We start from the raw sequence: 26,645 nt of genomic DNA, 5'->3' as shown, positions 1-26,645 counted from the left end.
TGGCTATCCACTGCAGTATTCTAGCCTGGAGAATTTCAGGGACAGAGGAGCCTGGCGGGCTACAGTTTATAGGGTTGCAAAGAGTTGGACACCACTGAATGACTAGGGGCTTCCTGGGTGGCTGAGTGGACAAAGACTCTGTCTGCAATGCAGGAGATGTGGATTCAATCCCTGGGTCAGGAAGATCCCCTGGAGGAAGGCATGGCAACCCACTCCAGGATTCTTGCCTGGAGAATCCCATGCACAGAGAAGCCTGGAGGGCTGCAGTCCACAGGGACACAAAGAGTCGGAGGGGACACAAAGAGTCGGACACGACTGGAGCGACTGAGCATAAGTACCACTATATTGAAAAATAAAGAACAAGGACCTCCTGAAGAAACACAGGGAAGTACGTTTAATTGATAACCTATAATGGAAAGAATCTGAAGCGTCCACTTGAAAATAACACAGTATCGTAAATCAACTATAGCTAAATAAAATTTGAAGAAAAAAAGGAAAAAGAGCCATGTGATGGGAGACTCCATTTCACAGGGTGATGGGCAGAAGAACCTCAGAGGCTGCCAGGGTCAGGATCTGAGGGGCTTCAGGAAAGCCTGTATTGACTTGAAGCCCAAAAGTGAAGGGCAGTGCCCCGTAAGGGTGAAGTGAGAAGCACCTGGGTGGGAACTAGGAAGGAAGGGACCTGACCATCGGAGCCCCTTCTTAGCTAAGCACACCCTCATCCAGGACTACAGCGTACAACTAATCCCCCAGAACCAGGGCCCTCGTCCTGAGTGGCCTGGCTGCAGTGACTCAATGGGAAAAGGTCACGGAGGAGAAAGCTCAGCCCAGCGAGGCCACGGCAGATGCGCCAGTTTGGGAGGGGGCAGTGGCAGGATCTGTTTCATCACACCTCACCTTGGGTTAGAGCTGAAGTCAACTAAAGAAATAAAACTAAAGTATTGTCAGGCCCATCACTGACATGACATATGAAATATTCAACCCTCACCGAGGAAGGCAGGAGGAAACAAGCCAGGAAACAAGTCTGAAATCACAAGGCTAGTAAGCGACAATGTGCTCAGTTGCTCAGTCATGTCCAACTCTGTGACCCCATGAACTGCAGCCTGCCAGGCTCCTCTGTCCACGGAATCCTCCAGACAAGAATACTGGAGTGGGTTCCTATTTTCTCTTCCAGGGAATCTTCCTGACCCAGAGAACCCCTGCATTGACAGGTGGTTTCTTTACTACTGAGCCACTTGGGATTCAAGCTTCTGACTTTGAAGCCTGGGGCACTATGCCAGGAGATTTCTATTTTTCTTCTCTTTGACTACAGACAGAACTCTCAAAGGACTTCTTTTGTGGAGACCAACTCTATAGAACAGATAATTGCAGAGCCTCACCAAGTGAATGGGATGTGAATTGGATCCCTCCCAACTGACCTACTCTTCGTTTTCCCCTCCAGGAGTGTACGCCAAGCTCTTGGAGGCTCCTAAAACAGTTCACAGAACCTCTCCAGGTTTAAGGGTCACTGGCCTCCAGCTGCTGCTCTCGCAAGAGTCCATGGACCAAACTCCTAAGAACAGTACCTCCCGCTGCCCTGCACTTGCCCTGCTGAGGCGGGAAGAGGAGCATGGGACACAGAAACTCTTCTTTCCCATCCAGAGAAATGTGGGGGACAGGAGTCCCCCATGCTTGCCCTGGCTGAGGCCCTGCTCATGGGATGGCCCCAGGGCACCTGGCTCACTGGTGCAGCTCGTGGCTGAGGGACTGGAGAGGGAGGGAGCTGGGTTTCCCTGAGCATCACAAGGAGCTGCTCCACCAATACGAAAAGGCTGGAGCTGCAAAAAGCAAGGACCAAGCTGGACGTGGCTGAGCCAGAAGGTGGCAAAGCCTAAGGTCACAGGGGCCAACTGCTTGTTTCACTCGTGCAGACAGATGCAAAGTGGATCTTACTACAAGGTAGGAGGACTGAGGGAAGAGAAAACCAGTGAGCAGGACCATGATAGCATGTGCCAGGGACCTATTCCAATATCCATCATCCTTCACTTCTTCACAACAGAAGCACTGATTGTTGGTTAGGCACATGTCTGCCTGAAATAAAGCTCACTCTTCCTGCTTCCCTTGCAGCTACATGTGACCATAGAACCAAGTTTCATTCAACAAACTGTAACTGGATGGGGTGTGTGTGGTTTCTAGCAGAAGAGCTGCAGCCTTCTTGTTCTTTTCTCCTGACAACTGGAGCCTGAGTAGCCACCTTGGACCACAAGGCAGCTCACCCTCCTGCCTCTGTGTCCACTCCGCCATGGATGAGGCCAGCCTCCCTACCACCTGCTTCTCTGCTGGAGTCAGGTCAGGAGCCTCATAGTTGGAAAGCCCGAACTGGCAGACAAGATTTCAGGTTCTAATACAGCTCGCTCTGCCTCTTGCTCACTCACTCAGCAAATATTTATCGAATACCTACTATGTGCTGGGTACTCTTGTGGATGCTATGGCTACAGCACTGACCAACAGAAGTCCCTGCCCTTGTGGAACTCAGGGAAAAGACAAAGAAATGAATGCCCATCAGGAGAGATGGAGAAAAGTCTCAGGGGAGAAGGGTTGGGGGTGTGGAGGCCCGAAAGCTTCTCTGAGAAGGTGGCACTGCAGCAGAGAGCTGAAGGAAATGTCAGATGTGGCAGGCAGACATTGGGAATAAGAGCTGCTTATGTGATCTACCATGGCCCTTGGTGCCTGGGGCCTCCATTTGCCCTCTCTGGAATAATCTGTGAGATAGAGGCTGTCCATAGGCAACCTCTGTGGCCCTGGCTGGAAAGTCTCACTCCAGTCAGCAGGATCTGAGCAGATTAGCAGAGGAATCAGACCAGATGGAGATGGAGGGATCCCTCGGACAGAGCTCTATGAATTTCTGCTGCAAAGGGGGCATGGGTTCAACCCCACCTTGCCTACGTTCAGTTGAAGAATTACAAAGTGTCCTGGCCTTCCCACTGTCCCTTCCATGCTGACCTGAACTGGAAGGTTAGGGGTCAGACAACTGTGGGCTCCCAGGTCAGTCCATGCATCTCCAGGGGTCCAGCTCTGGGAGGGTCCTCTGCACCCCAAGCTGGAGCTGCACGGCCAGCCACACATGGACATTCCTCCACACTCTCTTCCCACTGGGCTGAGGCCCACCGCCTTCCGGCCATGACAATTGGCGGACAGGGTGCCACCCTGCACCCTGGCCCTAGGGAAGTTGGAGGTGGCTGACCCGAGGGGTGTAAGGCTACAAAGGAAGAGAGGGTGGTGGTGGTGCGTGCCAGGGCAAGGGGTGGGGACAGTGGGAGGATGGGTGGTTGGGAGGCCAAGAGGCTGGAGATCTGTGCTGGTTGTGGGAGTGGTCCACAGCAGTGCCTGTATGAGAGCACAGGGTGGGGACACATGAGGAGGGGCCACGTGGGGAGGGGCCACGTGGGGAGGGGGCTCGTGGGGTGGGGGCTCATGGGGTGGGGGCTCGTGGGGTGGGGGCTCATGGGGAGGGGGCTCGTGGGGTGGGACCACGTGGGGAGGGGGCTCGTGGGGTGGGGGCTCATGGGGAGGGGGCTTGTGGGGAGGGGGCAGGTGGGGAGGGGCTGCTCCTGAATCTGCAAATGATGCTGCATTTGTGCACTAGTCCTGGAACAATGACTTCTCACCTGCTCTTTGTTCTGGATTCTGACTCCATGCTGCGGATACCAGAGGCGCCCAGGCAATGGGAGACAAGACAGGCAATCACGACACGTGGGGCCAGCACTCTGACAGGGGAGCCTAAATCTTCAGTGACAAAGTGGCTCCAAGCCTCAGTGTACCTGGCCAGTGGAGGGGTGGGGAGAGAGTCTGGGCACCCAGCAGAGATGTCACCACCAACCATGCAGCCCTGTCTTCACAGGGTCGGAGGGAATTTCTCCAATGCCCAGGGAAGAATGAGCCCTGAGGTTGAGTACATTTACTAGTGGCTGCGGCTGCAGACACGCACATGCACACACGTCCCCAAGAGGCCCAGAGAACTTCAGCAAGTTCATCCCCTCATCTGAAAAAACGAGGGGGCGTAGAAGATGACTTCCAAAAGGCTCCCTGCTCTAGAATTCTGTGTTCTCTGACTTTCTGGGTTATTCAGAAGTACTGTGGAAACCACCCTTTGTTGACTGAATTCTATTTTGAACAGCCAGCAGGCTGCCTACTTGAAAGTATCTTATGGACTGCTGCTGCTAAGTCACTTCAGTCGTGTCTGACTCTGTGCGACCCCATAGACGGCAGCCCACCAGGCTCCCCAGTCCCTGGGATTCTCCAGGCAAGAACACTGGAGTGGGTTGCCATTTCCTTCTCCAATCTTATGGACTACACTGTTGCAAATACAAGAAGGCTCCTTACCGTGTATCTTTTGTGTAGATTTTCTTGAAGGCTTTCCCTACAGAGAATACCTAGAGCTGTGAATACCTACCAGTGTGGCCTGAAGAGTGGTGATCCCAGATCTGCCACCTGATGTTCTAACAGCCCCACAAAGTGGACAGGACACAGGACAAGGAGAGAAGCACACCACTACGTGGGGTTGGCTGGGGATGAAACGAGACACGGACACCCCCTGCTGAGCCCCCTGCCCTGCATCCTACATGGTGGGCATGACTAGGAAGTAAGCCTTGAGCTGAGGACAGAGCTCCAGCCTCCTCTCAGTCTGATGAAGTCTATAGGCAGGCTTGGGTTCGGACGGCTGGGCAGGGAGTGGGCAGAGGGTGGTCACTCCCCTTCTCCAGGAACGTGGGAGGATATCCACTCTGGCTCGAGCTTGTACTTGGCAGCCCTGCACAGGATCCCAGGGGGTGTGAAGAAGCCGGCCCTTCCTGGGGTAAGGATCGTCTACATTCCAATGCCCCTCCCAAGAAGTGCCAAGTGCTGTCCGGAGGGTTCCTTTCACTTCCCTTAGGAGCTGAGTGGTCCTCACAGCGGCCGCCTGGCTGGTCTGTATTCCCACGCCCTGAAGTCCTGAACCTCCGTGGTTGCTTCCAGTGGCTCTGGCTGCTGCAGAAAGAGCCTGGTGGCCAGCATCACCACAGGGGTTCGAGCTGGCCTCATGCCTCCCACTTCCAGAGTGCCTGAAAAGCCAGGGGCTGGGGCCAGTTCCCCTCAAGTTTCCCAGTCCAGATAACATTTCCTGAGCTTAGTGCCCGGTGCTGCGCTGGGCCCTGGAGGACAGATGAATGTGCTACCGGCTCTGCCCTGAGGGGCTCCCTGAGTGGTGGAGGAGACGCCCTCACAGACCCTGGAACAGGACTGGGTTCCCTCTAGGAAAGCTCGGCAGAGGTGATACCAGAAGGATGGACGGGGTTAATGCTCCAACCCTCCCCACCCAGGGGGATTCACCCCAGGTGGAATTCCCATCCTTTCTGGGCTTCCAAAGCGGGGGCAGAGATATCAAAACCCTACTCAGCAGGACCCCTTCCTCTCCCTCCAAATTTTGAGAAAAAAAGCAAAGGCAGGGAGCTGCCTCTCCCCCCACCTCTGTGCCCTGGCTTCTCTAGGTCCTGGGCGACCCCCAGAGGGCCCTCCCTCCCTGATGGCCACACCCTGCAGCTCTGGCCAAGCAGCCACCTGGTGTCTCCGGGAGTCTTTCCTCAACCTCCCCAGCCCATCCGCACCTCCCTCTCAGCCTGCTGGAACCAGTCTCCTCCCAGTACCGCCCCCTCTTTGTCTAGCTCACTCCTGCCTCAAAGCCCAAACAGCACCTCACTGGAACACCCGCTGTCCCCAGCCCCACCCCATGGAATGTTCTTTCTGGGCTCTGAAAGTTCACCTCCTCCCCAAAGCCTCCCTGCAGCTCATTGACTCCCTCAGCTCAAGAAGCCCCCATCATATCCCCAGCTTCTGATCCACGTCTTCGCTACACCCTGCAATTCATTCTGCCTCAGGCCACCCTAGGAAGGATCTCTCACCCCCTGCTGATCCTTTTATTTTAAAATCCCTGTCTAGGACTTCCCTGGTGGTCCAGTGGTTAAGACTCTGTGCTCCCAATGCAGGGAGCACTGGTTTAATCCCAGGTCAGGGAACTAAAGTCCCGCATGTTGCATGGGGTGGCCAAAAAATTAATTAATTAATTAAAAAATAAAATAAAATCCCTGCATAACCCCTGCCTCACTTTGCCCAAATCACCCCTTCCCAAATCCTGCCACTTCTCCACATATGCCACCCTTTCCACCAACATGTGGCACTTTAAGCTTCAGTTTTTTGTTACTGCTTAGCAATTGACACAGACATTAGCAGAATCTTGATGCTGGGGGAAGAGCGCGTATGGCTTATTAACCATAAAAGCCAGGATTTTTTGAGTTCTGATGGTGAGTTGGGCACAACGGCAAACTCATTAATATGTTATCTCTCATTTTCAGAACAACCTGCAAGATGGAGATTTGTTGTCATTTTTTACAGACTCAAAGAGGTTCACTATCTGGTCTTCAGTCATGTAAGTCTGTCTGATCCAAAGTTCGAGTGTTTTCAACCACCTCTAGCTGCCTTTCCCTTGCCTAAGATTCATCCATCGAATGACACAATCAGACCCTTAAGACAGTGCTCAGTCAACCTGTCCTTTCGGCAAAAGCCCAGAAATGTCACAGTGACACTAGATGTTCCCCTGCTCTTTCATTCTGTCTTACAGATATGGAAACAGGTTTAGAGGTACAATTTGCCATATGGTTCAACCAAGTGGATATCAAACCAGAAAGGGGTCTAAATGGGTTGTCGGCACCGGGCTGGATGCTGCTGACGCTGTGTGACCCAGCTACAATAGAAGGTAAGATCCCAGGGCCCTGTCGGATATAATTCGTTTGTTCTACTTGAAACCTTGCTTAGAACTAAATCACAGGATTCCAGCAGTTTGGGGGTTCACCCTCCCAGATGACTGCAACTCAGCCAGCCATACCTTCAGAAGAGCAGAGATGAAGCCGTCCTTACTGGGTCCCTATGGTATGCTCAGTCACGTCCAACGCTTTGCGACCCCATGGACTATAGCCCGCCAGGCTACTCTCTCTGTCCATGGGACTCTCCAGGCAAGAATACTGGAGTGGGTTGCCATTCCCTTCTCCAGGGGATCTTCCCAACTCTGCCACAGCCTGCACCCTTCAGCCTTCTCTGGTCTCAATATAGCAAATAATAATGTTAATAGTGATATTCCCTTGCCAGCTAACACTCTTCAACACACTTCCCGTTATCACTACATACAATAGTAGCATTTTAGGAACCGGACACCTGGGCTCAGAAAGTCCAAGTGATTTGCTGGTGGCAGAGGAAGCAGGGTTATGGTTCCTCTTTTCTTTACCACAGATGGAGCTCCTACCATACTCCATGCCCCATGCTAGGCTTGAAGAGGGCTTCTTGGAAGAGACAGGGTTTCTGGGCAGTGCACAGGTGCCAAGGAAAAGAGTCCCAGCCTCGAAGCCAACAAGGAGTGGGGCTTGGAGCTCTTTGCATTTTATGGGTGGCTCCAGACAGAGTGACCTCTGAGGACAGAGGAGCAGGGGTCTCATCCCACAGCCTCCACCTTCTCCTTCAAGCTCAGCTCCTGAAGCTCAGAGGCACTGGGAACTACCCCAGCCTTCCTAACACAGCCCATCTCCCTTCTGGATGGTGCTAAGAGGCTCCTGGCAGAAAGGGTGTGCGTCGGGTCCACACTGAGGTCCATTTGCCTGAGAGCAGGACTGAGAAGAGACGCCCCACTCCTGCATCTGCTCAGCCCTGCAGGTTGTGCAAATCTGCAGTGCTCCTCACACTGGAATCCCTCCTGCAGGCGTCACCTCTTCACCCACTCACCCCTTTCAGGCCAGGCTGTGGAGTCTCAGGGCCGCTCCCTGGAGGATGCCCAAACCTACTTGCTCCTTGAGAGCCTGCCCCTTGCCATGAGCAAAGTTCCCTCTGACGAAGAAAACAGACTGCACTTCCATGCCACCCCACCCTTCCCCTAAGACTTTAGTCCCGAAGGCAGCACCTACCAAGAAGAGCAAGGTCCCCTCTCTGTCTCAACTGTCACCACAGCCCTCCTGACTCTAGAATGGAAACAGGGCTCTTTCTCCCTGCAGACACCTGCTCGGGTGGGCAAGAAAGAAATGCTTCTCTCTCCTGGGGCTGAGACTCCTAGCTGTTCCTAGGGACTCTGGGACAGTACCTGTCCCACCAGATTTTCACCTTTAGAAGAAATATGGGAGATGTGTCTATGGCACAGTCCAGGCTGGTTTCATGAGAGAGAAATTCTTTTCTCTACAAAGGGCTGGGAGGAACTCTTACCTTCCTGGCCGTGCACAGAGAAGGGAGTTGTTCCCTCGGTGCCCTGGAGGCAGGGGCCGCACTCAGGTGAGTCTGGGATTGTGGAGAATCCACTTATTCCCTCCCCCTTTCCACCTGCCTCAGCACAGGTTCAAGTGAGCTGAGTGACCACATTCACTCAGCAGAACGCGAAACACATGGCCTCGAGGGCCGTTACTGGAGGTTTGTCACCTGCTTCGGGGACTTCCTCATAAGCTCCCAGCCTGCCGCTCTGCCTGGAATTAACGACGACACAATACCGTCCCTTACCGCTCCAACGCGGAGAGAAAAAAGTGATCAGACGCTGGGGGTCCAGTGAAAGCGTGGAGGCTCGCGGTGCCCCAAGTCCCGACTCTAGGACAGCGAGCCCACTCAGCGCCGGAGAGCCCCTGTTTGCCCGAACAGAACCCATCGCAACTCCACCCACGTGGAGATCCGGACGACCCACGCTCGCAGGATCCCAGTACCTGCGGCGTTCTCCGGGGGTGGGGAGGGGCCTGGCTGGTGCAAGGTCAGGGCTCCGCGTGTGGCCCCGGGTAGTAGTGGGCGCAGGGGCTGCTCCCGGGTCCCGCCACGAGGCAGGGCTGGTTTCCCAGCAGCGGGCCCGGCCGGGGGCGCACCGGCACAAGGGGAGTCCCGGCGGAGCCCAGCCACCATCACTCACCATTAACGGAGAGCACCAGCGGCAGCGGCAGCAAAAACGCCGAGAGCAACAGCGCAGAGCGCATCGTGAACTGGGCGCGGGCGCGGAGCAGGTGGCTGCGGACTTGGCCAAGGGTCCGGGCGGCGGGAGCGTCTGGACGCCTCTCCGGGAGGCCTGGCGGTGGCTGCGACGGCCAGGCGGTGGCCCGAGCGTCCCGAGTCGCGCTCCGGTGGCCCCTCCTCGCGGCCGCTGCGGCAGAGCCGGCCGAGGCGCCGAGCCAGGCGGCAGAGAAGCGGCAGGCGGCTGCGTCGCGGGCGGTGTCTGCGCGGCTGCGGCCCGGCCGGCGGCTGCGGCGACTCCGGTCCCGTCCGCGCCGGCCCCCGCCCCCTCCCCTCCCCTTCCCCAGGAGCGCGCGGGCGGGGCGGCGCTGGGCGGAGAACAATGAGCCGAGGAGGAAACTCCGCCCTGGCGCGCGGCGGGCGGGGGAGCGCGGCCGGCTCCCGGCTCCCGGCTCCGGGCTCCGGGCTCCCGGCTCCAGGCTCCTGGCGGGCGGCCCCTGCTCGGGGCAGAGGGGATGGGGGGATGTGAGCGTGAGCGCCGGGAGGCACGGTAGCGGGGAAGATTCCCGGCACCAGACCGCCCCCTGCCCGCCCTGGAGCGCAGGTGTCTCCCGCGATACTTTTGAGGCGAGTCTGGCGGGACCGCCCCCCTCCTCCTCAACACTGCCGAGTTCCAATTCGCCCAGATCCAGAGCTAGAAGGCCCCCAAGGCTGTGTGTTCTCCACGGAGCGCTCCAGGCTTCCCGGCTGCAGCGCGTTTTGTTGCAAAGCCTGAGGACCGCGTCTCCCACCTGCCAGGTGCAACTCACTTGCGGGCGGGCCCGCATCGCGCACGATTTATGAGCAGGTCTGCGCTATAGGGTTTGCACCATAGGGTCTGCACCCAGCAATCTGGACTAATTAGTTGTTCAGCTTTTCTAAACCGACCTCACTTGTGAATGGAGGTGATGGGAAAAGACATGCAAAACCAAACAAAAAACAAGAGAAAATATTGAAGGATTAATCATATGTGCCACTTGGTGTTCTAAGGGCTTTGCATATATTAAGTCATTTATTCTTCGCAACAGCGATGTTTTTAGCTTCGTTTTGTAGGTATGGAATTGACTGAAAAAGAGGCTTTTTCAGTGATCTGAAGATCACAGAACTGGTAACTATCAGACCTGCTTCTGAAAGTAGTTTGGAGGAAATACTTTGCGCAGTGCCTGGCATATAGCAATTGCTCAGTATTACTATTGTTCTTACTCTTGCTATATCAAGAAAAACAATGAAAATTTAGGGCTTCGATTTAAAACCGACTTGACCTCAAAACCTAGCTATGCCCATCTATTAGCTGGAAAACCCTGGGCACGTTATTCCGTGTACCTCAGCTCTTTCCATCTGTAAAACAGGGATAACAGTACCTAGTCCAGAGGGTTGCTATGAAACTTATCTAAGATAAAATGCTTAGCACAGGGCCGGGAACACAGACAGTCTGCGGGAATGAAGAGGCCCCTCTCCCAGTACTGGAAGGAGAAATTTGCAGACCTGGGGTAGGGGTGGGAATTGAATTCCATAAACCGAGTAAACCCGGTGAAAGAACAAAAGCTGCTTGAATGATGCAGATCCTGGAATCCCCTGCGGAGGATGCTCAGGGGTGGCTCCGGGGCTGGGGTTGGGGGGAGGGGAAGCAGACCCAGAAAGGGAAAGATGATTAACTAGGGGGTGGGGGCGGGGGGGGTGCGCTAGGATTTGGTTCAAGCGACTTCTGGGTTGATAAATGGAGTCTTTCTGCCAGATGGGTCCGGGGTGGGAAAGAAGGGGTGTCCCCAGAGCCCAGCCCCGTGCCAGGACCCAGCCCAGTGGACTCCTCTAGCCCCTCGAGGGGGCTACACGCATACGCTGCCCTAAAGGCACGGGATCTTTGAAGCAGAGAAGGAAGCGGGGGCACTCTGGCTAGGGTTTTTTGCGGCAGCAGGCTGGGCTTGGGAATGGCTGACCTGCCTGTTTTCTTCAGGAAGTTTCTGCAGGATCATTCTGGCCCCGTTTTCCATGCCGCATATGCGAAAGACAGAGTGTGTTCCCTATAAATACTGTGGGGGGGGGGGGGAGCTGTGACTATCTTTGATATTTTTTAGTACTGTTCCCCTTATATCTGTGCCAACAAAAGGCTTGTTTCCTCTTTCTGAAACCAAGCAGTGTGCTTAAAAAGTTTGGATTTTAAAATTTGTGTATTGTGTGCTCTCTGATTTAAACAGTAATTTTGCACTCAATTGGTGGCTCCAAAAATCTAGAAAAGAGCATGTTAACTCACAAAGGGAGAGTGTATACTTCAAATTCACATGATATGGGATTGGTCCTAATACTATGCAAAATTAAAATGAGAGCAGACATCTCCGGCATATGAAAAGGACAGCTCTTTGTAGCCAGAGACTTGGCAAAATCAGAAACGCCCTGAACCGTCCCCAGTAGCCAGCAGCAGCGGGTCTTCCCCTCACATTATGCAGATGGGGTTTCCAGGACTGAGGCTGGCCAGGCAGGAACATCAGCCGTGGTCAGTGAGCAGAACTGCTCCAGGCACCTGGCCTGGGCCCTGGGCCCCCTTTAACATAGCACTTCCACCAACTAGTTCACTGGCTCTGAAAGTCAAAACTCAAAGGACTTTTAAAAAAATAATAATTTTATTTATTTATATATATATTTTGGGCCATGCTAGGTCTTGGTTGCTGTGAAGGCTTTTCTCTGGTTGTGATGAGTGGGGCAGGGGGCACTACTCTCAAGCTGTTGAAGGAAAGAGTGTGTTCCCTATAAATACAATGGGATGTGTGTGCAGGCTTCTCATTGCGGTAGCTTCTCTAGTTGCGGAGCATGGGCTCTAGGCACACGGGCTTCAGTAGTCGTGGCAGGTGGGCTCAGGAGTTTCAGCTTCCAGAGCATAGGCTCAATGGTTGCGGTGCACGGGCTTCGTTGCTCCACGGCATGTGGGATCTTCCTGAACTAGGGATCAGACCTGGGTCTCTTGCACTGGCAGGCAGATTCTTTACCACTGAGCCACCAGGAAAGCCCTGAGAGCACTTTGAGATGCTAGTCCATCATCCTTCTGAGATTTATTACATTTTCGTTATATGTAGCATGCATTAGCTCCCCTAGGAGACTTTCAACTGTTTTTCTTTTTTGCTTTAGACAATTATATTTATTAATATATTGTTTTGAAATAATTTTAGACTAAGAGAGTTACAAGGAAAGTGCAAGAGTTCCTGAATATCCTTTACATTGCTTCCTTTAGGATTAGCGTCTAAAGAAAACATGGCACAATGACCAAAAAAAGAAAATTAACATCAGTTCAATACTATTTACTAATTAAGGCCTCAATCAAATTTTGCGACCTTTTATTTTTTATGTACTTTCTCTGGCACAGGAAGTTATCCAGGATCCCACGTTTCATCTAGTTTTCCTGTCCAGTTTCTTCTCCAGCTTATGAGAGTTCCTCGGTCTTTTTTATTTATGACATTGACAGATGTTTTCAGCTTCTTAATGTGGGTTATCTCTTATTCGCCTGCTTCCTCAGATCACCCGGAATAGCACATCACATCATAAATATAGATACAGACGCAGATAAAGATCCTGAAAGCAAACATGAATGCCAACTCGTAGGTATTACATAGGCATCTATGGCACAGGTTGAAAATGGTTTTTCCCATGGTCCCTGTCAGTCAAAGTTCGCTGTTATAATACTTGGCCCCACATTTAATTTAACGATGCTGCTGACCTCATCCTTAAATGCAGGTTTGATAAAGTTCTCCTGACCCTTATCCTAAATAACTTTCATCTCCCACCACAACATCTGCATCTAGGGTTAGGACAAAGCCTCCAGCCATCACACCCACCAATAAAAAATAAAAGCACACACATCCATCCTGGGGCACATCACTGTTCATAAGGTGCCAAGGATGCTCTTACTTTGGCTTTCTAATCCCTGAGCTCTGAGTTCCCTGGGGGCCCAGATTGGAATTTCATTCAGCGTGGAATCTCAGTGCCCAGTTCAGTGGTCCTCACCCCCAAGTAGGTGCTTGATACCCAAATGCTGAATAGATAGAAAAGTCCTTGGATTTCATCTCTGAAGCTGGGCTTTATCTCTGACTGCTAAGTTTTGTGATTCCATGAATATCAGCTGAGGTTCAAATTGGGCACCTCTTCCCAAAATCATACATTTACCTATTAGTATTCAACAGCATCTACACTGACAGCGTAGAATGCCAGGCTCTGTGCTCAGTGCTAAGAATGACAATGTGGATAGAATAGCCTCGGCCCTCCTGGAGGAGAAGCAACACCTATACACAGACATAGCTGAGGTGTTGTAGAGGCTATAACAAGTGTCATGAGCAGGCATGTGGGAAGCAGAGAGCAGGACAAACTCAGCATCACCTGGGGAGGTCAGGAATGGCTTGTGAGGAGGGAACAGGGTCTTGAAGAAGGTGTAGGACTTCACCAGGAGGAAAACGAAAAGCAAAGCACTTTGGACAGGTGGAGCAATGGGTGAAAGTGAAGAGGGGCCTGTAGGCCGGTGTTTTGTCTTAAGTAGAGTTCAAGGTGTGTGGGCAGGGATGGAAGATGGGACTGGAGAGGTGGGTGGGATGAGATTCTTAGACAATGGAGAATCCCCGAAGGGTCAGAAGCTGGAGGAGACAGGACCAACTTGCCAATGAGGGAGATCACTCTAGCTGCAGTGGGCAGGGGCTCAGGGGGCAGATTCGAGACTGGAGGTGAGCACAGGGCTTTGGGAGGCTAAGGCACTTACTCCTACAGGGCCTGAGCTCAGACAGTGGTGGTGGGAAAGACGAGGAGGGGCTCTAGGCAGCTCCTTGGCCTCTTTGCTGTTTGTTCATCCCTATTTTCCTTTGACCTTAATCATAAAGATGAGCTCATTAGGCAATATTTAATTTAGCTCCTGATTTCTGCTTTTCTAAATATCCACAACGCCTTACCTAAACTGTTGATTCCTTTTCTGGATTAGAAGGAATAAGAATGAAGAATTAAACAGTTAAAGAATGACTGACTCTCTACCTCCAGCATCTGCTTAGTAAATCTGCAGGTGGGCCATGAGGGTAAGAGAATATTCAATTGCAGGCAGATCACCAGAGCAAGACAGAGTCCCAAGGAAGAGGGGAAGAAGTCAACAGGCCTGCACCCAATGGAAAGATGATGGCGAATCTGACCTCCTGCCTTAATAATTAATTGAAATTGTTTCCCCCTTTTTCCCTTTAAAAATTGTCATGGCTGAACAGAATCTTCGGAGCCAGGCCCTGCATACAAGTCCACTTTCTCTCCAGATTGCTGGCTTTTCTGAATATAGCATCTTTCTTCTCTTTGAAACTTGCTCCTCCATTTATTGGCTGTTGAAGGGCAAGCAGTCAAACGTATGTTCAGTTACAGGGCCTGATGCATGAGGTATTTGGAGAGCAGAATCGATAGGACTTGGTGACTTGCTGGATGTGGGCATGGTATGTGTGATATGTCGAGGGCATGGAGCCATGGAAGGAGTCTAGGCTTACTTGGGTTTCTGGGTGAATTATCAAGTGCCAAGGTTTAATGTCACTAACTGAGGTCGAGGACATAGCAGCAAGTTTGGGAGTAGAAAAAGAAGAGTCCTATTTTGAATGTGATGACTCTGAAGGCCCCTGAGGCACTCAGGGGCCATGTCTAGAAGTTTTATCTGTGACACTGAAGCTCTATCGGTGACACTGAAGCTCTGTCTGTGACACTGAGGTCAGGACAGGAAAGAGATTGGAGAGCCATCGGTGTGCAGGCAGGGGTGGAGACATGGCAGTGGTTATTACTCTGGGATGCTCTGCTGTGAGAAGAAGCTGGAGGCAGAGCCTTTCAGCTCTCATGGAATAGGCTGAGGAAGTGGAGATGGGGGATTTGGAGCTGCCTAGGAGGTAACCAAGAGAGAAGGGTGCCGTGGAAACAGAGAGAAGTGGATATTGTAGTAATAAGATGGTCTAGGGTCACCTGCTGTAAAAACTGAAATTTACAGATTGGATCTGGCAATGGGAGAGTCACTGGAAATCTCGTCTGGAGTGATCTGAACGACATACAGTAACTTGGGGGAGTGTATGGAGATGAGGAAACAGAGGCATTGAGTGTGGGAGGAGGGAAAATGTGGGGTCGAGGGAAAGGTTTGGTTGTATTTGTGTGTTCGATGTATTAAAATTGAAGAGGCACCCATGATTGTGAGCAAAGAGGAAGAATCCAGTTCAAGGGAAGAAGTTCCAGGAAATGAGAGGTGAAGCAGAGATGGAAGGAGTGATCTCAGGCAAAGAAGCTCCGTTGCTGAAGGTGTGGGATTGGCAGAGGAGAAATGGCCTTGGAGTGAGTCAGCGGCAGTTCGAATCTTCTGTGATTTAATAGCTCTGTGACCTTGGGCTTTTACTTAACCTCTCTGAGTTGGAGCCTCTTTTTTTCTATAAAATAAATAATAGCGTGAATCTTCAGAGAAGGCAATGGCACCCCACTCCAGTACTCTTGCCTGGAAAATCCCATGGATGGAGGAGCCTGGTGGGCTGCAGTCCATGGGATCGCTAAGAGTCGGATAAGACTGAGCGACTTGACTTTCACTTTTCACTTTCATGCATTGGAGAAGGAAATGGCAACCCACTCCAGTGTTCTTGCCTGGAGAATCCCAGGGATGGGGGAGCCTGGTGGGCTGCCGTCCATGGGGTCGCACAGAGTCCGACACGACTGAAGTGACTTAGCAGCAGTAGCAGCGTGAATCTTGCAGAATCACCGTGAGAATGTGAGGGAGTATGTGATGCCTAGTTGACACTCAATAAATGGAGGGTCATATTCTTGGGTCAACAAAAGAACTGGTCTACTTCCCACCTCTCTTGGAAGGAGCAGGGGCAACAGGGCGATTGCTCAACGGTCAACAGCAGCTCATGCTGCTCCTTGGCAGACATTTCCCCTCTCGGAGGCCCTCATGCTGGGTCAGAAAAGCGGGTCCTGCCCCAGAACGACAGGTTTTCCCATCGTGGTTGCCTCTAGGTAGGCCAAGCTGCGGGCTGCAAAATCAGGCTTTGTTGTTGTCGTTCAGTTGCTAAGTCGTGTCCCCCTCTTTGCAACCCCATGAACTGCAGCACACCAGGCTCCTCGCTTCTCTTCCTTTGGGCTAAGACCAAGTGTTGTACCCCATTTGATGGATAAGGAAACTGAGGTGTTCATGGAAATGAAGTAGCTGACCTAAGATCACACAGGTGTTGAGTAGTGGACTCGGGATTCGCATCCAGCAGCCTGACTCCTAAAATCATTATACTATTCAGAGAATGAAAACATACATGAATGAAAAGTGATATTTATTGTACTATTATCTTGCCTGACCTGTCTCATAAATATGAGGAAGATGAAATATCTGCTCCTAGGAGCAATCTACAACATAATGCGGGTATAGCAGGCAACTGGTGTTTTTCTCAATTCGGGAAATGATTGGTTCACCATAAGACCCCTCCTACACTTGTTAACGACAGAGGATGAGATGGCTGGATGGCATCACTGACCCGATGGACGTGAGTCTGAATGAACCCCGGGAGTTGGTGATGGACAGGGAGGCCTGGCGCTCTGCGATTCATGGGGTCGCAAAGAGTCGGACACGACTGAGCGACTGAACTGAACTGAACTGACACTTGTTAAAACCCACACTCCCCCGTATCCCCAAAGAAGCCCACCCAACTTAAATAAAAATTGGCATATATTTAGCCTGACAGTTTTCTGTTACTGATACCTCAGGATACAATACACAAGAACTATAGACCATGTCTGTGTTTAAGTTAAACACGTGCAAGAACTTTTCATTTCATCACTGGACTCTTCACATCCCAGGGTTTCTTGCTCCATCTGCAAAAGTCAGAATTGTAGCACCCCCAATGTACTTTTTACCCCCAGTGTGTTTGTATCACTGTTCCCCTTTCTCACGCCCAGTGATCTTCCAAACTGCCTTAACTGGTTGGTATTTGTTAAAGTTTTTTATTCACTCTTCCTTGATTCATAAAACCTAGGATTATGCAACCCCATTATTACTTCTCCTCTTGGGGGACACACTCCATTTGGGGGACTTAGGTCTTGGGGAAAGGTATCTCGCCCAGGTATCCTTCTTCCTTGCTACAGAGGTGAGTGAAACTATGGGGACAGAGCTGCAGACCCACAAAGATAAACAGGCTGGATGAACAACAGCTACGGGACAGGGCTGGGATGTAGCTCTGAAGGTTCCCATGACCTCATCAACCTCTGAAGCATTGTTTTCCCCTGTCACCAGGGCATTCTGGTAACACTTACACACTCAGAGTGCACAGCTGGGGTGGTAGGCTCTGCCTCTGTGCAGCAGGGAGGCAATGCAGAGCTCTGCTCAAACCGGAAAGAATCCTGACATTTTATCCCAGGTCCAAAGAATCCTGGCGCTTAAGGAGTTCTCTCCCAGCATCTCTTCCTTCATAGCAGGGATGGCTCATCCATTTCTTGTTTATTTCTCTGTGTGCAGTTTTGGGCTTCCTGACTACACACAAGGCCATGACCCTCTCTCTCTATGACCCCTCTTACATCCCAGGGCCTAGCATGGTGCCTGCCCATGGTAGGTGCTCAGTGAAGACTGGTTGGATAAACAAATAGAATTCCAGAGATAATTTGAAAAAAATACAACAGAAAGTTGTATTTCTGTTCTTTGTTTTATCATCAACTAGCTCATGATATCACCCACTCCAGTGTTCTTGCCTGGAGAATCCCAGGGACGGGGGAGCCTGGTGGGCTGCCGTCTATGGGGTCACACAGAGTCGGACACGACTGAAGTGACTTAGCAGCAGCAGCAGCTCATGATATCAGGGAATTCTCTGATCAGAATGTGTTAGTTTCTTTATCTACAAAATGGGGAGACTATATCAGCCCTAACTCTTTTTCAGAGAGGTTTCAAAGCAGCTGGGGAGGCAAAAATTGTTAAGGTTTGAAAAATATAACACTTTTTGTAGCTATTACTCATTTTTATTTATTTAATCAATCTCTTTCAGACTTTGCACAGGTTGATGTGGCAAATCATTTGAAATCTTGGAATGAACACTCCTTGTCGTATGATGGTGTGCCTCAAGATTGGTTTAAACCCTGGAACCCTTGGGGGACAGTTTATAGATGTGCGGTCTGTGCTGTTTTTAGTGGAGCCCTGGGTCCACCCCCTAGACCAGAAATAGTGACAAATGTAGAAAGGGTGTGAGGGTCAAAACACAGAGGTTTGTCCCTCTGTCCCAAGGGAGGACTGCACCCAGTTAAGTGTTAAGTCCCTCACTCATGTCTGACTCTTTGTGACACTATGGACTGTAGCCTGCTAGGCTCCTCTGTCCATGGAATTCGCCAGACAAGAATACTGGAATGGGTAGCTATTCCCTTCTCCAGGGGATCTTCCCGACCCAGGAACTGAACTTGTGTCTTCTACATTGCAGGCAGATTCTTAACCATCTGAGCCACCAGTTCCTAGTTCCTTCTGAAGTTTGTGTTCTGAGTTTCTCTCCCCTGTGGGGCTTTATTCGTGTCCACATTGGGCTTTTGCTAAACTATGATAAATGGTGGCACCTGAGTCGGCCCCACCAGCTCCGCCACCTCTGCCCTGGCTTTCAAGGGAGGATGTCACTTTATACCCACTGCCGGCGCCCTAGCCCTAGAAGAGCCTCCACCAATGTTTGCTGATTGAAAAATTGACGAACACTAAGATAGTAGCTTCTGTCTCAAGTAATTCTGGGGACCAGGGTGAGCATCACACTTAGTTGGGATCCTGGAAGATAAAGAATGAGTGAAAGTGATAATCCTAGACTTTTAGAAGTTTATAATGGAAATTGTGTGTGCCTTCCTGAAAAACACAGTTTATGGCTTTAGGAAGAGACACATCAGCAAGGACAAAAATGATTATCTAACTATCGATTCTGGGCATAGATGCACTTAAAACAGTTTTTGGAATAGGTAACAATCCACATGATTCAGGAAGTCCAAATGGAATACAGTGATTACTCCCTTCAACCTCTCCCCCAGCCACTCACACTCTTCCCCACAGAACAACCAATGCTATTCCTTTCTTTTGTATTGTTTCAGAGATTATTTTATGCATGTGCAAGAAAAAATAATCTGTTTGGGCTATAATATATGTTACATATATATGTGTATATGCAGTAAGTATATATTAGCTATAAAAACATGGCAGCTACATATATATCACAACTAAAATATGTAACAGATACAAAATATATATTATATATGCTTTTTTATGTGTTGACTCTGCCTGTGGGTCCGTGCTAAGTCAGTTTAGTCATGTCTGACTCTGTGACTCTATGGACTATAGCCCACCAGGCTCCTCTGTCTATGCGGTTCTCCAGGCAAGAGTACTGAAGTGGTTGCCATTTCCTCCTCCGGGGGATCTTCCTGACCCAAGGATCAAATTTGTGTCTCTACGTCTCCTTCATTGGCAGACGGGTTCTTTACCACTAGCGCCACTGAGACTGGAGAAGGCAGTGGCACCCCACTCCAGTACTCTTGCCTAGAAAATCCCATAGACAGAGGAGCTTGGTAAGCTGCAGTCCATGGGGTTGCTAAGAGTTGGACACGACTGAGCTACTTCACTTTCACTTTTCACTTTTCACTTTCATGCATTGGAGAAGGAAATGGCAACCCACTCCAGTGTTCTTGCCTGGAGAATCCCAGGGACAGGGGAGCCTGGTGGACTGCCGTCTATGGGGTCACACAGAGTCTGACACGACTGAAGTGACTTAGCAGCAGCAGCAGCAGCCACTGAGACTTTACTTGGGATATTCAATAATATAGCAGCCCATAAATTAAAATCCAACATTTACTAAGCCCAACATGAGCACAGGCTGTGAAAGAAACTGGACCTCAAGATGAATATAACAGAAACCTTGAATCCTGCTCAAAAAGAGCTACCACTTAGGACGGGGTTGAGATGCATCTTGTTTCAGTTAATTCAGCCTGTACCCAGAGACAGCCTGGGGCGAGAGTGGGGGATAGGAAAGTAAGGGGGGCGTGGGGTGGTGAAGTCAAGTTTTAAAAGAGAATGATCACTTTTCTCTATTCTCTGTCCCTGGAAACTAACCGTTGAATGAGTCATTGTAAAGCAGGTCCCATTTTCTCCATAAAAATAATGCTGCAGTCGGAGGTTACATTCTGAAATAAAGACTTGGGCTCAAAAAATACGAATATGACTGGAGAGGTCATAAGAGCAAAGAACCATAAACCTTTATAATCACTTAAAATAATAAAAGTATGCTCCAAAGCGTTTTACAAAAGTACATAATTATACCAATCATATTAATAACACAGAGGGCCACAGTGAGCCGTAAAATGTACAGGCAGTACATAAAAAAGACGGCATTGCTGCCTCCTAAATTTTCTCTAGGACTGATATATTGCTTATGATAAGTATTAATTAAAAGATTAATTAACAATATTTCTCCCTGCCCATCAAAGAATTTTTTAAAAAGGCTTTTTGAGACTAATTTGAAGCTACTTTGAGATAATAATTTGGAGGCATTTTTTGATTTAATAATTTAATAAATCTTGAGAGACCTTTTAGGCATCCAGAGCTCATTATAAACTTATCCAAGAAAGTTTGAACCATTGCCTAATTCTCCCAATACATTTTCTTTGATGGGGACAGAGATGTTCAAAATCACTCCTTTGATCTTAACATTGCCTTTAAAATGGCAGCAGCTCATTCAGACACCAAAAATTTCTGAGCACAAACTTTGCACTAGACACTGAGGATTAAAAAGAAAAAGGAATAAGGTATGATGTCCACCTGGAAGAACTCATAATGGACGGACCAGCTATTATTAACATCAGCAGCTACATTTTTGAAGGTTTAGTAGGCACCATGGCAAATTTAGCCACCCATTAGCTCATTTAATCTCTGTGTTAGAAGGAAGATACTTTTCAAATGTGTTTGAGAGAGGAGGAAGCAGTTTAAGCTAACCCAGGTGTTATGGGTTGAATTGTGTTTCCCCCCACCAAAAAAATGTTGAAGTCCTGACACCCGGTATCTGAAAAGCAGCCTTCTTTGGAAACAGGGCAGTTGCAGATGTAATTAAGCTAAAATAAATTCACACTGGAATGGGATGGTCCCTTGATCCCACATGGTTGGTGAACTTTTAAGATGAGGAGAGAGACAAAGAGGAGAGGACCAGGTGAAGATAGATACATGGGAGAAGATGGCACGTGAAGACGGAGGCAGAGATTGGAGCCGTGTGTCTACCAGTCAAGGAAGGCCAAGGTTACCAGCCATGTCCAGAAGCTAGTTGAGAGGCATGGACAGGTTTTTCCAGAATCTGCAGAAAGAATCCACATTACAACACCCTGATTTCAGACTTCTGGCCTCCAGAACTGTGAGACAGTGCCTACATTTCTGTGAATTTAAGCCACCCAGTTTGTGGTCCTTTACTAGAGCAGCCCTGGGAAATCCCTGGTGGCTCAGTGGTAAAGAATTCGCCTGCCAATGCAGGAGACATGGGTTTGATCCCTGGGTCGGGAAGATCCCCTGGAGAAGGAAATGGCTTATCTACTCCAGTATTCTTGCCTGCAAAATCCCATGGACAGAGAAGCCTGGCGAGCTACAGTCCATGGGGTCTCATAGGACATGACTGAGCGACTAAACAACAGCAGAGGAAATGAATATCCCACGCCACACAGCTGTTGAGGTGGAGCCAGGCTGGGTCTGCCTCCAAGCTCACTCTCTTACTGTCACCTTGAGAGTGGGAGAAATGTCCAGCAGAGGGGACAAAGCTCCTCGGAGGACAGGGAGGAGCAATCACCTCTGCCTGCAGGTGGGAGCTTCTCAGAGGAGGGAAATTTTGAATGGGATCTCACAGTTAAGGAGGCGTTCCCCAGGGCCAGAAGGCTGGGGTGGAGGGGTGTACTGGGGAGAAGGATCAGCTGATGAGAGGTGAGAAGTGTGTTGCTGGTGGAGATGGTGACAGTTTTTGCCCTAAAGAGGAAGGATTCCTGTAAAGTGAGGACTCTGAAGCTGAAGCTCCAGTACTTTGATGTGAAGAGCCGACTCACTGGAAAAGACTCTGAAGCTGGGAAAGATTGAAGGCAGGAAGAGAAGGGGATGACAGAGGATGAGATGGTTGGATGGCATCACCGACTCGATGGACATGAGTCTGAGCAAACTCCGGGAGTTGGTGAAGGACAGGGAAGCCTGGCATGCTGCAGTCCATGGGGTTGCAAAGAGTGACTGAGTGACCGAACAACAACAGTCCCCACTTCTTTCCTCCCCACTGCCCCACGTCCTTCATAAGTGGAGGCCAACGTCCCTTCCCAGCACCTGTTCCAGGCCCATGGGCCTTCCTTCCCAGATTCACTCTTCTGCTCTTGGAGCCTCTGTCCTTACCATCCCCATGGTTGATCCCTCTGGTCCCCAGTGGACCAGGTCTCCACCCTGAACACCACCTCCTCAGAGAAGCCTCCGAGGTATCATCCTCTGCCTCCTGGAGCTTCCCTGTCGCCAAGCTCAGTTTTTTTCAAACATCTCATTATCATTTGTATTCTCTGTGTTTTCTACCTCCACGCCCCCAATTTAGATTTAAGCTCTGTGTGAGCAGAGACCCCCACCTGGCCTGTCCCCAGAATAGAGGGCTGGGTCTCAGACTAAGGAATGGTTTCTACAAAGAATTGTCAAGTGAATGAAGGAAGAACTTTCTAGCAGTGAAAGCAATTTAAAAGGTCAAATGGGTGGTCCCAGGAGGGCCTATCTGTCTGAAGGGATTCAACAGAGGTACTACAGGTGGGTTTGCAGGCATAGAAGGCAACTGTAAAACGGAGACTCTGACTGGGCTCTGCCAATAGCCAGACTGTGTCTTCACCAGGACCTAGGTCTAGAAGAGAGAGGCCTTGACACCCATGAGAGTCCAGGAGCTTCCTGGCAGGAAACATCTTAGGGAAGAATAGAATCATGCACGTCACTCAGGTTCTAGAACAACAGGCCAGGCCAGAGAGGTTTCAATTCTTTAAAAAAAAAATGTGTGTGTGTGTGTGTGTGTGTGTGTGTGTGATGTGGACCATTTTTAAAGTCTTTCTTGAATTTGTTACACTGTTGTTATGTTTTGGTTTTTTTTGGCCATGAAGCAGGTGGGAGCTTAGCTAGCTCCCTGACCAGGGATCAAACCCACATCCCCCACATTGGAAGGCAAGGTCTTAACCAGCCATCCCAAGAAGTTTCAACTCTGAGGCCAGCAAATACCTGTTCCCAAGCTCCCATACAGAGGGGGGCTGAATCACAAAGAAAATAAAACCAGAAAGAGACACTAGGCATCGAGAGAGCAGGAAGCATGAGTGGCCCAGGCTGCAATGGCCAGAGGTTCCATCAGGGCAGAGTAGGTCTGTAGGCAGCAGCATCAGCAGCATGGAGAGGCAGCCATCATGGCAGGAACCTGGAGAGCTGCTACACAGCTGGGGAGTGTCAGCTAGAGTGGGCGTGGCCTGCCCAAAACACGAGGGCCCCTCTCCTAATTATTAGCACAAAGGTGTCATCCAGGCCTGCACCAGGGCAGGTGGGCATGATGTCGGCGGCCAGACTGGAGAGCTGTGTTCTTACATGGCACACTCCCTAGTGATAGGCTGGGATTGAGGAGGGCAGGGCCCAGGGAGCAGGGAGCCAGGGAAATACTGGCCAGTTTATAGTCTCTGTGGCTCCTTTTTGCCCCTGAATTGGTTGTGTCTGAGAAAACAGAGTAGCCAATGTTCCTTAGATTATTAAATTATCCCGCCTTTGCCTTCAGTGTCGCAAGCACTTCCTGATTCTTCCTTGCTGTGCTGTCAGAATACTTCACACTTCAGTGATGAGCCAGAAGGAAAATCAGTAGAACTAGAGCTGCGAGGGATTTCTCCCTGACTTGATGAGATGGACAGCTTGCCTGTCCCTTCCTGTCCCAGGGGAGAAGGGGCTGGTTGAGTGAGTCCCTACCTTCCAGGAACTGTGTTCTATTTGGCGAGGTTAAGGCAATAAAGAAGACACGCACATATACATACACATCCCTCAAGACTGCACGCACATGTCAGAGTTCAGAGGCCCATCTTCATCTGCATTGATGGGGTTGCAGGGGGCGATGTGTGGTGTGGGTGAAGGGAAGTCCTTCAGCCAGGGACTGAAGTTAGGGCACAAAAACCCTAATCTTCTTGTTCAGAGAGAGCTGTGACATTAAAGGGCCCTTTCAGAGAACACAATTATGGAGTGTTCATTCCCTCTGTGACAGGTGCAGTCTTAGATGTACATATTTTATAGAAATGAAGTCGCTTAATTCCTATGACAATGGATAAATGGATAAGGAGACCCTGATGCCTAAAGAGGTGGCCCCATAGCCTAACGGGACCAAAGCAGGGGCAGTGAGGCCCAGGAGGACACATGTCACAGGTCCCATGTCTTTTTCCATCAGCGAGTCCTCGGGGTCTACCTCAGTGCCCAGAGCATGGTAAATGTTCCGTAACTATCTGTGGAGTGAGTGAAAACAAGACAACCCGCCAGAACATTAAGGTTTACTTTGTAAGAGCATCTCCACATGCTCAGCTCATGTCTATCTTCACGTTTACCTTGTGAGGGTGGATGGGAGCAGGAATTCTCCTCCATGCTGTTATTCTCATTATTGTCATCATTCTCCTTTTGCAGAGAATAGGACTGTCCAGGAGATCAGAGAATTCTATTTTCCGTGGGATGAGAAGACTTCAAAGTCCTGCCCATGTCTTCTAATCTTCGGCTCCCTAATCCTGGGTTCTTCCTCGGGCACCCTGAGAGTGAAGAAAGGTGCTGAATCCACCAGAAACAACCGTATTCCAGTGGGGAAGCTTGTGTCTTCCTTGGCATCTTGTACTCCCTCCCTCCCGTCTCCTCCTCACCTCCCTCTCTATGCAAAGAAAACTGTCTTCCTGCCCTTAGAAGAAGGTGGCCCCCAGCTCCAGCTCTCAACATCCCTACCACCCCTCCAGCTAAGAAGGTTGGATGCACTGGAAAAGCCCCGGGCTTCCAGATTAACCTTGCAAAACCACTCGGCTGTAGCTGGTCTCAGTTGAGCCCCCACCTGCAGGTGATACCACCTCAGGACTGGAGGGTTGACTAAGTGAACTATAGCATGGAAAAGTGCTCTGTGCATTTTGAAATCTATGCAGATGTTCATTATTATCACTTTTAGAGCTCTGCCTCCCTAGAGGTTCTAACCTCTAGAAATATCCAGAGTTTCCAAATCTCACTCTGGGGAGGGGAAACCTAACCAGTGCCTCGTCCCCTTCCTTCTGGGGAAATAATGGATGGGGATCCATGTCAGAGGAAGGAGGCCATGAAGAAGCGAGGGGATGCTCTGTTTTGTGGGAAACAGGAGGAGCAGCAGGATTTTGTTCAACAAACAGGTCTGCCGGGTCAGTTCACACCCTACACCTTAGCTCAAAAATAAACTTGGATGAGGCCGACTCTACGTGAATTCTGAGTAGAAGGGGAGGTTATCTGGTTCAATAAGAATTTAATAAACTTCCAATATGTTCCCTGAAGCCACCATAGGAATATATGGAAAGGAACTCTTCCAGGTTTCACCTTTCTGATAACTTCATCCCTCTGCAACAGAGTCAAGAAAGGAAAAAAAAAGTCACTTATTAGTCAGAAATATGTCATAAAGTATACATATAAATCCACGACTTTGTGTATTTACTCTGAGTCTATTAACTCTTCATGTGCACATAATTCTAGCAGATTAAGAAGTCAGAAACCTAAAAAAAAAAGTCACAAACTTGAAAGAGAGGTGGGTCTGTAAACAGCAGTCTAAAACTAACCTTTAGGCTATCTTAAAAAAAAAAAATTAACTAGGTATACCAGAAAGCAATCTACCAAAAATGGTTATGACAAGTCAAAGTCAGCTATGATGTCTTGTGTGGGTCAAAGGGCCTTAGGTACCTCAGTAGCTTTTGTACTGACATCGCTGTATGACCACGTGGTACGAAACAAATGGGACCACAGAACATGAGAATTAAGATCAACGCTTGGTGTCGTCAGGCTAACTCTGAGAGCCAGAGAGGTGAAGAAACTTGCTCAAGTTTGCACAGCTAGCCAGGCAAGGTGAGAAATGGCATGAAGGTGAGTCCTTTCTCTTTGTCCCAGGGTCCTTTATACTGCTTACACAAGGTGCCGAGCCAAGATCCTGAGTTCCCAAGAAAAACGCAAATTCTTTTTTTTTTCAAATTTTTTGGTCATAATTTTATTGAGATGTCATTTACACATTTAATGTGGATAAATACCCAGAAGAGTTCCAGTTTCTCCACAACCTTGCCAACTCTCGTCTTTTAAAAAAATTATAGCCATTCTGACAAATGTGAGATGAGGTCTCTTGTGGCTTTTTTTTTTTTTAACTTTTTATTTTGTATTGGAGTATAACTGATAGTGTTTTGATAGTTTCAGAGGAATAGCTAAGGGACTCACCCATACATATACATGTATCCGTTTCCCCTAACCCCCCTCCCATCCAGGCTGCCACGTAAGATTGAGCAGAGTTCTCTGTGCTATAACAGTAGGTCCTTGTTGGTTGTCCGTTTTAAATACAGCAGTGTGTACCCGTCTGTCCCAATCTATCTATTCCCTAAGTATCCCTTCACCCCTGGCAACCATAAGCTCATTCTCTAGG

The 26,645-nt window shown here is 49.8% G+C and overlaps 1 protein-coding gene across 1 annotated transcript in view; it reads right to left on the bottom strand.

Annotated features, from left to right (window-relative positions):
* The window catches only part of PODXL (podocalyxin like), a 49,457-nt gene extending 40,207 nt beyond the window's left edge, over positions 1-9,250 (bottom strand). Inside the window, exon 1 of the mRNA XM_086395592.1 lies at positions 8,939-9,250. Within this exon, the coding sequence (XP_086251718.1) occupies positions 8,939-9,002 (64 nt within the window). The 5' untranslated portion in view covers positions 9,003-9,250. The remainder of the gene's footprint in view (positions 1-8,938) is intronic.
* Positions 9,251-26,645: the final 17,395 nt, after the last annotated feature.

The sequence above is a fragment of the Bos grunniens genome, chromosome 4, assembly GCF_055505025.1.
Source record: "Bos grunniens cultivar Pamir isolate PY7600 chromosome 4, Bosgru_T2T1.0, whole genome shotgun sequence".
Taxonomy (NCBI): Eukaryota; Metazoa; Chordata; class Mammalia; order Artiodactyla; family Bovidae; genus Bos; species Bos grunniens.
This window is presented reverse-complemented; position numbering and strand designations above follow the sequence as displayed.